General features: G+C 51.3%; 1 protein-coding gene across 1 annotated transcript in view; it reads right to left on the bottom strand.

Annotated features, from left to right (window-relative positions):
- CCNJL (cyclin J like) overlaps positions 1-13,327 on the bottom strand; it is a 45,748-nt gene that overhangs the window by 19,180 nt on the left and 13,241 nt on the right. Inside the window, 1 exon segment of the mRNA XM_070417090.1 lies at positions 2,915-3,128. Coding sequence (XP_070273191.1) covers positions 2,915-3,128 — 214 coding nt within the window.

Here is a 13,327-nt window from a genome sequence, read left to right as displayed (position 1 = left end):
TATTCTTAATAGCCCAAACGCCCACCAACAGACAAACGAATGAACAAAGATGGTCCATCCATAAAATGGAACAGGATTCACCCACAAGGAATGAAGTATGGATACCTGCTACAGTACAGATAACCTTGAAAACATCAAGTGACAGAAGCCAGACACAAAAGGCCACATATTATATGATTCCTTTTATGTGAAATATGCAGAATAGGCAAATCTGCATGGACAGATAACAGATGAGTGGTTGCCAGGGACTGGGAAGGAACAGGAAGTGGCTGCTTAATGAGTCCAAGGGTTCCCTTTGGGGTGATGAACACGCTCTGTAAGGAGACAGAGGTGATAGGTGCACAACCATGTGAATGTACGAAATGCCACAGAATTGTACACTTTGAAACGGTTAAAATGGTGAATTTTATGCTGTGGTCTGAATTTTATATCAATTAAAAATAATAAAAATAAAACTCTGAGCTGTGTGGCCTTGGGCAAGTTATTCAGCCTCTCTGAACCTATAGAATGAGGAGATGACACCACAACCACACAGGCTGCTTGTGAGGATTCCCTGTGATATGTGTGTAAAGTGATGGGCACAGGACTGGGTATGCAGGTAAGCAACGAAGCTGCTGTCGCCAGAATGGCAGGATGATCTCACACTGTCCCAATCAACTCACCTGAAAATTGTGAAGTTTCCATATTTTCAAATGATCCTTTTAAATATATATATTGATTTCAGAGAGGAAGGGAGAGGGAGGGAGAGAGAGAAACATCAATGACGAGAGAGAATCGTTGATCAGCTTCCTCCTACACAGCCCCTACAGGGGATTGAGCCCACAACCCCGGCATGTGCCCTGACTGGGAATCGAACCTTGACCTCCTGGTTCATAGGTTGATGCTCAACCACTGAGCCACTCTGGCCAGGCTCAAATGATCCTTTTAAACAACAACAAAAAAAAGTTGGGAGGGGTGCTGTATGTGATGAAAGATACAAGGAGTCTACTCGATTTATAATATATTTATAGCTAGACTATTTTTAGTCTGTCCTGTATTAAGTAGGGGAAACCCAAACAATTAACTCAGATATGACAATCGGGTGGCTTTGCCACTGGTCCACCATGGAACAACCTACAGGCTGTTTGTCTTTCCACCTCCTTCCATTGGCCTGTAGATATGGGTCCTGGACCGACCCCCGTTTTATGGGGCAGACGAGCCTGTATACAGGTGAAAAGGTTCCATCTGTGCAAAGGCCCTTGTCTGGAAGCAGCTCTCAAAACCTGAGAACTGACAGGTGGGGGCAGGAAGAACTGTGGCTCCTCTTATCTATCTGGGAATTATTGGGTATAGAATTCGCAGAACTTCAAACGCCCTGCGGCAAGGTGACCCCCCTTGGGGCTGACAGTCAGTCCGCCCGGGGAGAGGGCAGGGAGGAGTGAATAGGATTTCAGGCTGTCATGGAAACTTTTCTTCCCTTGGGCCTCTGAGCATATGGCAGGTGTCCTGAAAACTCCCGTCCTGCCGCCCCAGGCTGGCTGCTGCCCTCAGACATGTGGGTGGGGGCGTCTGCCTCTCTGTCTGCAGGGCCCCCTCCGTCGGCCACGGCCCCAGCAGCACAAAGGAGTCTCCAGTGTGCGCCTCATGTGTCCCAGCTCCCCAGACAGTCGCTGGGGGAGAGCCTGCGTGGCCCCATGGAAATCTAAGTCCCCAGCCCCCGCGGGCCTCGATGCAGCCCACAGATCACAGACAGCAGCAGGCCAAAGGCCACGGCGCAGGCTTCTCCTGGGCCGCCTGAAACGCGATGCCCATTCTGCCTTCCGTTGACAGGGATGTCTCGCACGCCCCACATCTCCTCCCAAGACCAAAGAGAGCTGCATGCTGATGGGGACTTTGAGGCAGCCAACAGGGTGGACTCAGCCAGGCTGGCTCCTCTGTGTAGCATGGGAAACCCAGCTGGCTCAAGGCAGAGAAAATCACGAATCTGGAAGCTGTGAGCCCAACGCAGCTAAAGGGATGATACACAACAGCAGGTGGAAGGTGCCAGTGTGGAAAACAAGACGTAATTTTGAAAAGTGGGGCTTCATGGCAGGCTGCCGGGAGCAGACAGAGCCACAGGAGAAACAGGAGAAACCGGGTGCTGTCTTCTTATGACAACAGCAGGACCCGAGGGTGGGGGAACAGGACAATCACATATTGTGGTGGAAACTGTAAAATCGGATTGAATTTTAAGGAGAAAATACTAGATGTCCAAGGAGTGTTATGATGGCCGCTGGCCACCTTGGGGCATTCTGCTCCGCTGTCAGTCCACCTGTATCTATACTAAGGGCAACCTGGAGAAGTGTGGAAGCCCAGCTTTAAAGAAACCCTCGCTCCATGATGTCATTTATCCCATAAATATATATATTTTTGAGGTGTTACTATGTCTCAGGCTCCTTTCCCTCCCCGAAACTCACTGTTTAATAAGGAAGTGGGTGTTAATTAAAAGTACATGGCTCGATCCCCAGACCGGTGGCTCAGTTGGTTTAAGCATCGTCCCCTACACCAAAAGGTTGTGGGTTCAATCCCCCATTGGAGTACATATGGAAGGCAACTGATTGATGTTTCTTTCTCACATTGATGTTTCTCTCTCTCTCTCTCTCTCTCCCTTCCTTTCTCTCTTACATCAATAAAAAACACATATCCTCAGGTGGGGATAAAAAATGAAATAAAAAATAAAAAATAAAAGATCAAGATGCTAAAATCCTTATCACTTAGCCTGGTACATTACAGATGCTAAAGAAAATATTGATGATTATTACTAATAACATTAGCTCCCATTCAGCTAGGATGAGCAGAGAAGACGTGCAGAGACCATAGAGATGTACAAAGACCTGGGAGCACCCAGGCTCACGGAGGAGGCAGCAGCCCAGGGGAAGGAGGGGTTTCCACGTACTTGCGAGCAGGAGGCAGGAGACCGCCACGGCGTATAGCTGCTTGGAGGTGGTGATGTTATAGCGATCCAGGAAGTGGTCCAGCAGGTAGACGGCCAGGTGCCGGGCTGTGGGGCAGAGCTGGCAGTGGCTGCTCAGCAGGGTCAAGATGTCCACAAAGAACCGCCGGCTCTTCAGGAGCGGGGAGTGGGCCCGGAAGGCAGGCAGCTTCAGTTCCTGGAACGGGCAGGGCAGAAGGGTGGTCAGGGCCGCCTCCCAGGAGCCTCGGATGTCCAAGAAAGGTGAGAGTGCGGGCCTGCCTTCTGGCTGGTTAAAGGGCACCCATTCCCTCCACACCCTGTTCGCGTTCCTTCGAGTCCCAGGATGGCAGCCCCTCTATTCCAGGAACACTCCTGGACTGAGCCCCATCCACCCTCACGGAGCACAGGCTCAGAAAGTGTCAGGGACCTTCCCGATGACAGGGGCCAGTGAAGGAGGCAGCCGGCTCCATTCCCAGGGAAAGGATAACTCCTGGAGATACACAGGCCACAACAGGATGTAGGCGACCCACATCCGAATTCAGGTTCTGCTGCTCAAACAGGCTGTGCCCCCTGGTCATCTGTCTTCACCCTTGTTTCCTCCTCAGCAGCTGAGGATGAAATGGAAGATGCATATAAAGCACCCAGCACACAGGAACCTCTCCGGGTACACGGCTTGATTCCCTCTGTGGCTGGAATTGTGAGAGACAATTAAAAAAACATTCAACGTACAGCCCTAGCTGGTTTGGCTCAGTGGACAGAGCGCAGGCCTGTGGACTGAAGGGTCCCAAATTCTATTCCAGTCAAGGGCACATGCCTGGGTTGCGGGATCGATCCCCAGTGGGGGTCTGTGTAGGAGGCAGCCAATCAATGATTCTCTCTCATCATCATTGATGTTTCTCTCTCTCTCTCCCCCCCTCTCTTCTTCTCTGAAATATATATATGTGTGTGTGTGTGTGTGTGTGTGTGTATATATATATATATATATATATATATATATATTTCAACGTACAACAGTTGTTAAAATAACAGTACAAAGAACTCCCAAATACTCATGTACAAAAAGCCCTGAGCTGTAGACTTTAAAAGGGTACATTTCATGGTATGTGAATGATATCTCAGTAAAGCTGTTATAAAAACATAAGATGGACACATCACCCACTCGCAAGGAGTTTATGGGCCGGTAGGAGAGATGGTGAGCAACTAAGACATTGACAGAATTTGTGGACTAGGAAGGAAAGCTCTGGCCACGGTGAGAAGGCCCATCTTCTCTGAGGACTGGGAGGTCTACCCTGCGAAAGTGAGGCTGGAATTGAGATGCATGCTGGGATCTCTTCTCTCCTGGCTGTGCCCCCCAGAGAGCCTGACGCCAAAGTACAGCTCTCTCGGGAGCCCCGAACTTTGCCATGGAAAGTGCTCAAAGCCTGAATTAATTAGTTCCTTGCCTTATGTTTACATAGGAAGAACCTGAGTTTGAAATAGTCCTATAACAACACTCCCCCACCTCCCGCCGGCTCTATTTAACTAGCAACAGATCTGAGACTGGAAGTCTTTTAGTGGATCCTTCTTTTTTTCAACCTTTTATTTATTCATTCATTTATTTTATAAGCCTGGAGAGAAGCTTTTATCCCAGCTTAATTTCATAATGATATATGATTTCCAAGCATTTTCTCCCATTCTGTGGGTTGACTTCTTTGGGTATTCTTCATCTTCATTATTTGATGAATTTATTCAGCAACCATGGGACTTCAAACTCCCAGCACCCCGGTGCGACTGAAACATGGTGAGGTGCCCATAACTATCAATGAGGAATTGAAAGGAGGGAGGGGGCGGAGAAGGGAGGGCAGACGGACAGCCGTGCAGGGGTGAGTACTCAGTGCCCTGGGCGCACAGAGGAAGGTGTGGTGGTCGCAGAGAGCAGCAGGTCAGTGGGGACTTCAAGGAAAAGAGATCTATCCAGCCAAGGTTTGGAAGGACATCTAGGACTTGACCTGTTGAGGATGCAGGAAGGAAAGAACGCTCAGCAGGACAAGCAGCATCTGCAAAGCCACAGTGTCCCATCTGGGAATCTAGAGCGCGTGGAACAAACAAACAGGTGGGGTATGCCTGGACAAAGCAGGCTGGGAGGATGGCAGGGTCCCAGCTTGCATGCCCAGCTAAGGTATCTGTCCCGTCCTGAAGGTAACAGGGAGCCACCGAAGGGTTTAGAGCAGGGCATCCACAGGGATAGAGTGGCCAAGCATGATCTCTCAGCCAGCCTCCTTCTGGGTCATGGCCAGACAGCTAGTAGCAGCAGCCAATGTGGGGCTGCAGCTCCCCTCAACAGCAGTCCGCCTCCCCACCCCACGAGCTTGCAGGCTACTGGTGTATTTCCTCTAAGCCCTACGGCTTTAAGGCTCCTGACAAGAAGCAACCACAATCTCAGATTCCTGGGCTCTGTCCCAGCAGCTACTGGAAATCAGCCAAGTGAACTTCGGCCTGGTTGCACTGCCCTCATCGAGGCAGTTCAAAGCCCCAAAACATCAGTCAGATATGCAGCATCCTGACTCCCCTCCCTGCTCAACTCAGCCAAGCTTAACTCCTTCTGGATATTCCTTTGTGCCAACTGGGAGAACAGAGCTCAAAGCAACACACTGTCGGTCTTCCCTCTGTACGCTTCCCTGGGAAAAGGCCTGAGCAGATTCTCACAGGAAGCCATCGGTGCAGAGAAGCAAAAGCTATGGACTTCCAGAAGGGGCAGCAATGCATGTTAAGAAGGAGTGAGCAGGCAGGGCTTCCTGGAAAAGGCTAGTCTCAAGGGTAAGCAACATTCTGAGAGCCAGACAGCTGCCTGGGATGCCCTTCATCCCCATTTCTGCTCGTCCCTCAGATGCTGGTTTAATTGTCCTTCCTAAGAAAGGCTTCTCGACCCCTCCTCATTCCCAACCAGTCCCCCTTGTTCTCTCTCTTAGCACGCTGTTCTCCAATGTCAAATATTTACTTATGTTTCTCTCCCTGCTTAACTCTAACTCTGGGGAGCAGGGGCCATGCCCATGTTGCTTACACCACTTGCACAGTGCCCATGATGTGCCTGGCACAGAGGCAGGTGCTCAAAAAATGTTGGCACAGGGGAAAAAGAATGAATAACCATGAAAAGGCATAAAGGAAATGTAAATGCGTATTACTAAGTGAGAGAAGCCAATCTGAAAAGGTTACATACTCTAGGATCCCAGTTATAGGACATTCTGGGAAGGGCAAAGCGATGGAGACAGTAAAAAGATCAGTGGTCAGAAGCTGGGCGAGAGGGAGGGATGAACAGGCAGGGCCCAGAGGATTTTTAGGGAGTGAAGCGTCTCTGGATGATGCTATAGTGAGGGATACATGTCAGTACACATTTGTCCAGACCCACAGAATGTACACCACCAAGAGTGAGCCCTAGTGTAAACTTTGAGGGACAATGATGTGTCAGTGTAGGTTCGTCGATTGTAACAAAGGTACCACTCCGGTGGGGGATGTGATAATAGGGGAGGCTCTGCAGGTGTGTGTGTGTGGGGGGAGGGGTACATGGCAACTCTCTGTACCTTCTGCTCAATACTGCTGTGAACCCCAAACTGCTTAAAAAACAAAGTCTACTAAAAAAAAATGAATACAGGGGCATTGCTTCCTGTACCAAATACACTCCTCCCCCAACATATGGGGGGTGGGGAGCAGCTTGGCAGAGATTGTCGAGACAGGCAGTTCTGTAGTGGAATCTCAACCCCACTATTTACTAGCCTGGGCATGTGGATGCCGAACCCCAGTGTTTTCATCTGGAAAATGGGGGTCATGCTGCCATACATGTGAAATATTTGGCAGCACTCGGCAAGCCTTAGCGGCCTTTCCTGCAAGCTGGGCAATCAGCCCTCAGGGAAGTTGAGGTTTCTGCCTCTGTCAGGCTCTGCTCTGTACGGTGGAACGACCCTTTCTCCCTGAGGGTGTACAGCTGGGCCCGGGGACCTCTGCAGGCAAGGAACCCTGCCTGTCCCCTCGGCAGAGCTCCCAAGCCAAAGGGAACTAGGAGCTGCGAGCCTCGGCTTCTTCCCGGCACTCAGAGGAGGGCGATTCTTTGGCAGATGAACAGCAATGTGGGACGCCAGCGTGCTGGTCCTGTTTTGTTCCCGGGTCCAGCTGGTTCCTTCCCTAACCCAATTAGGGGGGAAGGCATTCATTACAAGGGCTTTGCTCTAAGCAGCCGCCTTCCCCTCAAAGCACTCTTGACCTGAGTCAGCTTGAAGGCCACCACAGCCGGGCACACGAAGCAGCCCCTTCTGCTGAGCAGCCTGGATTCCAGAAACAAAAGAGCAGCCTGCTCGGCTGGGCGGGCGGCCTGGAAAGCGCTCGGGATCAGGCAGGCACTTGGCAGGCGCTCAGCAGCCAGCGGGCGAGAAGGGGGCAGGAACCAGCCAGGCAGGGTGACCTTCCTCTCAGTGTGGCCAGCATAAGGCTGCGGGGAGGGCACAGATGAAGAGGGGTAGAGCGGTGGAATGGCGGCAGAGGCTTCCTGACTCCCTCCCAGGCTGCTGGCTCTTTATCACCTGAGTCACACACAGGAGAGCATGTGCTCCCAGGTGAGCAGATGACCAGGCGGGGCCCCAGGGACAGGTGGCCCTGATGGAGTTCGGGGGTGGGGGGTGGCGGGGGGGGGGGGGGGGGCGGGGGCGGGAGATCCATCTTTTGTTATATCAGTAGTTTATTTCATTTTTAAAAAATAATAACAGGGTAGAAAAAATTATTAGATACACACTGGAATGTTAGCATCGGTTATCTCAGAGCACTGGGACCTCGTGTGATTTTTACTTTCATGCTTTTCAACACTGGATTTTTAAAAAAATATTCGCTGTATAACCACTTTATTATTTCAATTACTGTTTCCAGTTTGAAAGGAAAAATGGAGAGAGACGGACTAGATACGCACTCACCGAATTAAAACCAAACTCAAAATGTATCCGAGATTCCCTTCAACCCCACATCATCCCTTCCACAAAGTTAACCCTGTAATGGTAACAACCCCACTGTGTTAAACATCCGTCATCTCACAAGACTCAAAGGCCCCCAGGGTTCGGCCCAGAAGTAGTCTTTTTCTTTTTACTAATTATAAATGATGTGTTCAGCTGGCAGATTTTCAAAAGTGGCAAATAACAAATATCACTTCTATTCCCTCACGCAGAGAGAAGCACTGTTATATTTTATGTGGATTCTTCAGATGCTTCTCTGGGCAAACAAGACGGGTTCACAATCTGCAAGGGGTAGGCACATGGGAACAATGTTTCAACGGCTGCCTGGCGTTTCCCTGCACGGCTGTGCCATGACTTCACCAGACCCCCATTTTGGACCTCGGGGGCCGTCTCTCTTCCTTTGGGTCTCTGTTCAGGCCGCTCATCAGCACCCATACGGCCCCACAGCCAGCAGTTACTGTTGACCAAAGTGTCCGCCTGTTTATTACTGTTCTCCCCACTCCCCCCGGAATGTGACCTCTACTTCTCTCTCCTGGTCCTGGCTGTACCCCCGGAACCAGCACAGTGAGGGCTACTGAGTATCTGTTGAATGGAGTGTTTTGCATGATGAACACAGGTGTGACCCGAGTAAACACCAAGGTGGGGGGATCCTCCCTCTGCCTGTGGCCTGCTATGCCCTCTCTCCCCCAGGTGTCCCCTACCCAGCCCTCCAGCCTTCCCCCGGGTAACCCACAGGGTGGGGGAAGCTGGCCCCTGAAAGGGAAGCCCTGGTGTTCCCGAGACCAGAGGAGCCCCTTCTGGGGGAAAGGAAGGTGGTGGGAGTCAAGACAGGCTAGAGTCCTTCCGAAACTGCTTTTCTTGCCCTGGCCAGTTGCTCAGTGGTTAGAGCATTAGCCTGTGAACTGAAGGGTCACGGATGGGATTCCTGGTCAAGGGCACGTACCTCGGTTGCAGGTTCAATCCCTGGCCTCTGTTGGGGCATGTGTAGGAGGCAACCAGTCAATGTGTCTCACATCAGTGTTTCTCTCTCTCTCTCTCTCTCCCCCCCCCTCTTTCCTTCCCTTCTACTCTCTCTAAAAATCAATGAAATAAATATCCTCAGGTGAAGATTAAAAAACAAAAATAAACCACTCTTCTTGCTGCCCAAGATCTCTCCTGGGAGGTCCAGAGCAGAAAGAGGATGGTCTGAGAGGAACAGCACTCCGAGAAAAGCCAAGGACGAGTGAATCACGACCCACATGAAAGCCCAAAGCCAGCTCCAGACAGAGGGGGAGGGGCTGCCTGGAGGGCTTCCGAGGATACCACTGTCCCCCTCCCTGCCGTGTTGACCTCAGCAGAGGTAGCCAACACTCCACACCTGTGCTGGGCTCAGATGCGCCTGGGAGTATGGGCCAGGCCAGCCCAAGTACCATTCAAAAGACCCCGAGCCCACAGCCTGGACTGCCGGGCAGGGACCCCGGCCCGTCACTGTGGTAGGACAGATGCGGGGGCGGGGGGGGAGGGGGGGGAGGATTCAGCGTGTGCTCTTCACACACAGGCTCTGCCGGCTTTTTGAGGCTGACCTCAGAGGAGTCTGAAGGTCACGTGGACTCATATTAGGGAAGGAAGGGAAGTCTTTATTTTAACCCTGGGTGTCCTGCACTGTGTCTTTTTCTAATTGCCTCACTATTAACCCACTCTTCCTTCAGATCTCAGCTCAAGTCACTTCTGAAAAGAGTGTTTCCTGGTTATGCCCCTATCAGGTACTCCCCAAACATCAAGAACTTTTCATCCATCCATCCATCATTCATCCATCCATCCACCCACCCACCCATCCACCCATCCATCCACCCAGCCACCCACCCATCCACCCATCCACCCATCCACACACCCATCCATCCATCCACACACCCATCCATCCATCCATCCATCCATCCATCCATCCATCCATCCACTGTTCTTCACCCCTCGATAATACACATCATGAGGGCAGGGACAGGGTTAATCTTGTCCAGCTCTGGGACCCCCAATACCTGACACAAAAGAGATGTCCATAATCACCAAAACCTCCAAATTTGGGGAACGGCAAGTACTTGAAAAGGTAAGAAAAAATTATTTGCTCCTAATCTTAGGTTAAATAAAACTAATAATCATAATAAGCAATTCCAAACACTCATGAAGACCAGCAGGGAGGTACAAGGAGCTTGGGATGCTGAACTCCAGGGGAAAGAGAGAGCTCTGTCCGTGCCTTGGGGTGGCATGTGCCTCAGTCTACCCAACAGCACCTGAGGATTTCTGAGGAAGCAGGTCAGTGTTTACAGAGAATCGGGAGCTTCCAAAACCATGTGCCCTGACCGGGAATTAAACCGTGACCTCCTGGTTCAGAGGTCGACACTCAACTACTGGGCCACACCAGCCAGGCTCGGACCCTGTGCTCTTAACACTATGTTTCGGGGCCTCCACAGGATAGTTTAGGTTTGGTTTTTCCTTCCAAAAATAATGCTACATTGAACCAATTACAAAATATCTGATCACTATGGAAATTTTAGGAAATACAGATGAGTACAAGGAACATTAACATCACCAGCAACCCTCCAGTTAGCAGGAGATAACTTCGAGCATGCACATGTGTCGGTATCTGCCCTTCCAGTCTTGGATCTCTGCTCACACCCCACCCCACTTCTCCCTCTCATGGGACGATAACCCCTGACAGTTGTGACTTAATTCAGGCCCTCCACCCCGACACCTACCCTCTTGAGATGAGGGGGTGTGACAACCATTCCATAAACAGCATAAGGTGCACAGCAGAGCCGAGCTGCTCTCCCTCCCCGGCCACAGAAAGAAAACCACTCTGCCCTCCTCCTCCGCGCATGCCGCCACAGCCACGGCCATGCTCATCCTCACTGCTGCCCACCGCTGCCTCCCAAGGGAGGCTGGGCCTCCAGGCACCGGGCCAGTTGCTTGGGAAACAGCTCCAGGGTTGAGTCTGCCTGAGAACAAAGAGTAGCAAGACATGAAGCAACACCACAGGTAACCAAGGTGACCAACAGGAAGTGGAGACTTGCACATTGAAAGGGGAAAAGAAAGGGGAGGGGGTAGGTTGGTTCTTCAGAGGCCACAGGAGTACACACCTCGGACCTGGGAGGCCCGGCAAGGCCGGAGGATCACCGCCCTTCCCGTCTGTGCCCCATTGCTTCATAAACCCAGGGAGCATTTTCAGTAAAGAATTAACATCTCTGGGAACACTATTTCAACATGAAGAAAAAAATGCCAGTGACATCCCCTCCTGCTGACGTCCGGCCTGCAGCTTCCTTTAAGCAGAGAGAGAGAGAGAAAGGTCACCCCAAGCCACCAACCACATCTCTCACAGCCCCCTGAACTCAGCAAAGGGCAGGGGGGCCGGCTCCAGACACACCTCATTCCCAGGAGCCAGAGCCACTGCCAGGCATTCAACTGTGCCCAAAGGCATGTCTGCCCACCCCATCGGGGTCCCCCTCCCACCCACGCCATTGTGCCCCCACAACGCCTCCATGGACAACACACGGCCTTTTTGCAACCCTCCCCACCCAAGCTCATCACTTCAGCAATGTCCTAATATGACCACATCCGCACAGCTTCTCTGCTGGGCCTGCCCCTCATTCTCTCACGAACCCCCTTCTCCTCCCCGTTATCTAGGGCAGGGGTCACCCTTCCATGCTGGTTCTTGCCTCCTTTCCTTCCGGGTCATCCTTCCTAAGTTGTGGATTCAAAAGCTGTTTATTCCACACATTGGACTCCCATCCCCAATTGCCAGATTCCCTCTGATGTTGCCTCCTGGGCACCTTGGTGCCAACATGCACCCCAAACAGATGAGTACAGTAACCACCACCACCATCCACTAATTCTCAACCTTCTGGCCCTTTAAATACGGTTCTTCATGTTGTGACCCAACCATAAAATTATTTTCGTTGCTACTTCGAAACTGTAATGTTGCTACTGTTATGAATCGTAATGTAAATATCTGATATGCAGGATGGTCTTAGGTGACCCCTGTGAAAGGGTTGTTCGACTGCCAAAGGGGTCGAGACCCACAGGTTGAGAACCGCTGCACTAATCGCTCCAGCTGGGATTTGGTTCCCCTGTGGATCCAGGGTTCAGGGTTTCTGTAACTGTAGTCAGTTGACCTCAGGCACTGGAGTCTCCTGGGAATTTATGGGAAAATGGAAGCTTCCCCCCACCCCCGTATTGAATTGGACAGTGCCCCTTCCCCCAGAAAAAACTCCCGTCTACCCAGAACCTCAGAATATCACCTTATATAGAAATAGGATCATCACAGATACAATCAAGTTAAAATGAGGTCCTAAACCAATGACAGATGTCCCTATAAAAAAGGAAAACAAACACAGATCTTCAGAGGAAAGACGAGGCAAAGACAGACGCAGGGAGAAGGCCACATGAGGATGGAGGCAGAGAAAAGGAGCGATGCAGCTACAAGCCAAGGGTTGCCAGCAGCCACCAAATGCTAGAAGAGGCCAGGAAGGCCTTTGAAGGGAGCATGGCCCCGCTTTCGAACTTCTAGCCTCCAGAGCTGTGACAGAACAAACTGGTCGTTTTAAGCCATCCAGTGTGAGGCAGTCTGAGGAATCTCTTTCGCTCCCTATTCCCTGATTTACTGAACCGGACTTCCTGGGCACCTGTGTGTGCTTTGCAAGCCTGATGCTTGACTACAAGCTCTGCGCAGGCAGAGAACTTGGTTCTGTTCACCATTTATAGTCACGCATCGCTTAACGACGAGACAGGTTCTGAGAAACTCGCGTTAGGCTATCCTGTCATTGTGGGAACATCATGGGGTGCACTCACCGAACCTAAATGGCACAACTGATGCAGAAATGAGCAATTGCCCGAAGGAGCTTTCTAAGAACAATGCTGACTATGACAAAGGCCCATCATGCTCAGCGAAGGAAAATCACTTCGCTCCAACTAGTAAGAAACCCGAAATCTTTCCCTCTTTTTGTTAGCTGGTCCTTTTGACCCTACTTCCTGAAACTCTGGAGTCTCCCTAGTTCCTGCCCTGGCTCAGATGCCATGGCTCTGATTCACTGCCAACACCCAGTCTCCGAGGCCAAGGCCATTTCCCAGAGATCCATCCCTCCCTCCTCACACCCTCCTCAAAGCTCTCCATGGGCTCTGCGGACCAGTGCAGACACCTAGGGAGATCCGTCTCCCCAGAGCCAACGCTCCCGACCCGGCTCCCTCTCTTGGCTACTCACCAGACAGCCGCCCGAAGGTCACTGATGTGTGACCATCAGAGGCTGCCCTGGGCCCTGGTAATGAACTTCCTCCACACCTTTCTCTGCCTAGCCAGCTTCTGCGTATCCTTCGTACTCAGCTCACACAGCACCTCCTCTTTGTAGCTTTTCATACTTCCCTAGGCAACTGGATGTCACTGCTGGTACAGTGGTTAAAA

The sequence above is a fragment of the Myotis yumanensis genome, unplaced genomic scaffold (assembly GCF_028538775.1).
Source record: "Myotis yumanensis isolate MYYU_CA2020_CCGP unplaced genomic scaffold, mMyoYum1.0.hap1 SCAF_5, whole genome shotgun sequence".
NCBI classification, from domain to species: domain Eukaryota; kingdom Metazoa; phylum Chordata; class Mammalia; order Chiroptera; family Vespertilionidae; genus Myotis; species Myotis yumanensis.
The sequence above is the reverse complement of the archived record's forward strand: the minus strand, read 5'-3'. Positions and strand labels throughout refer to the sequence as shown.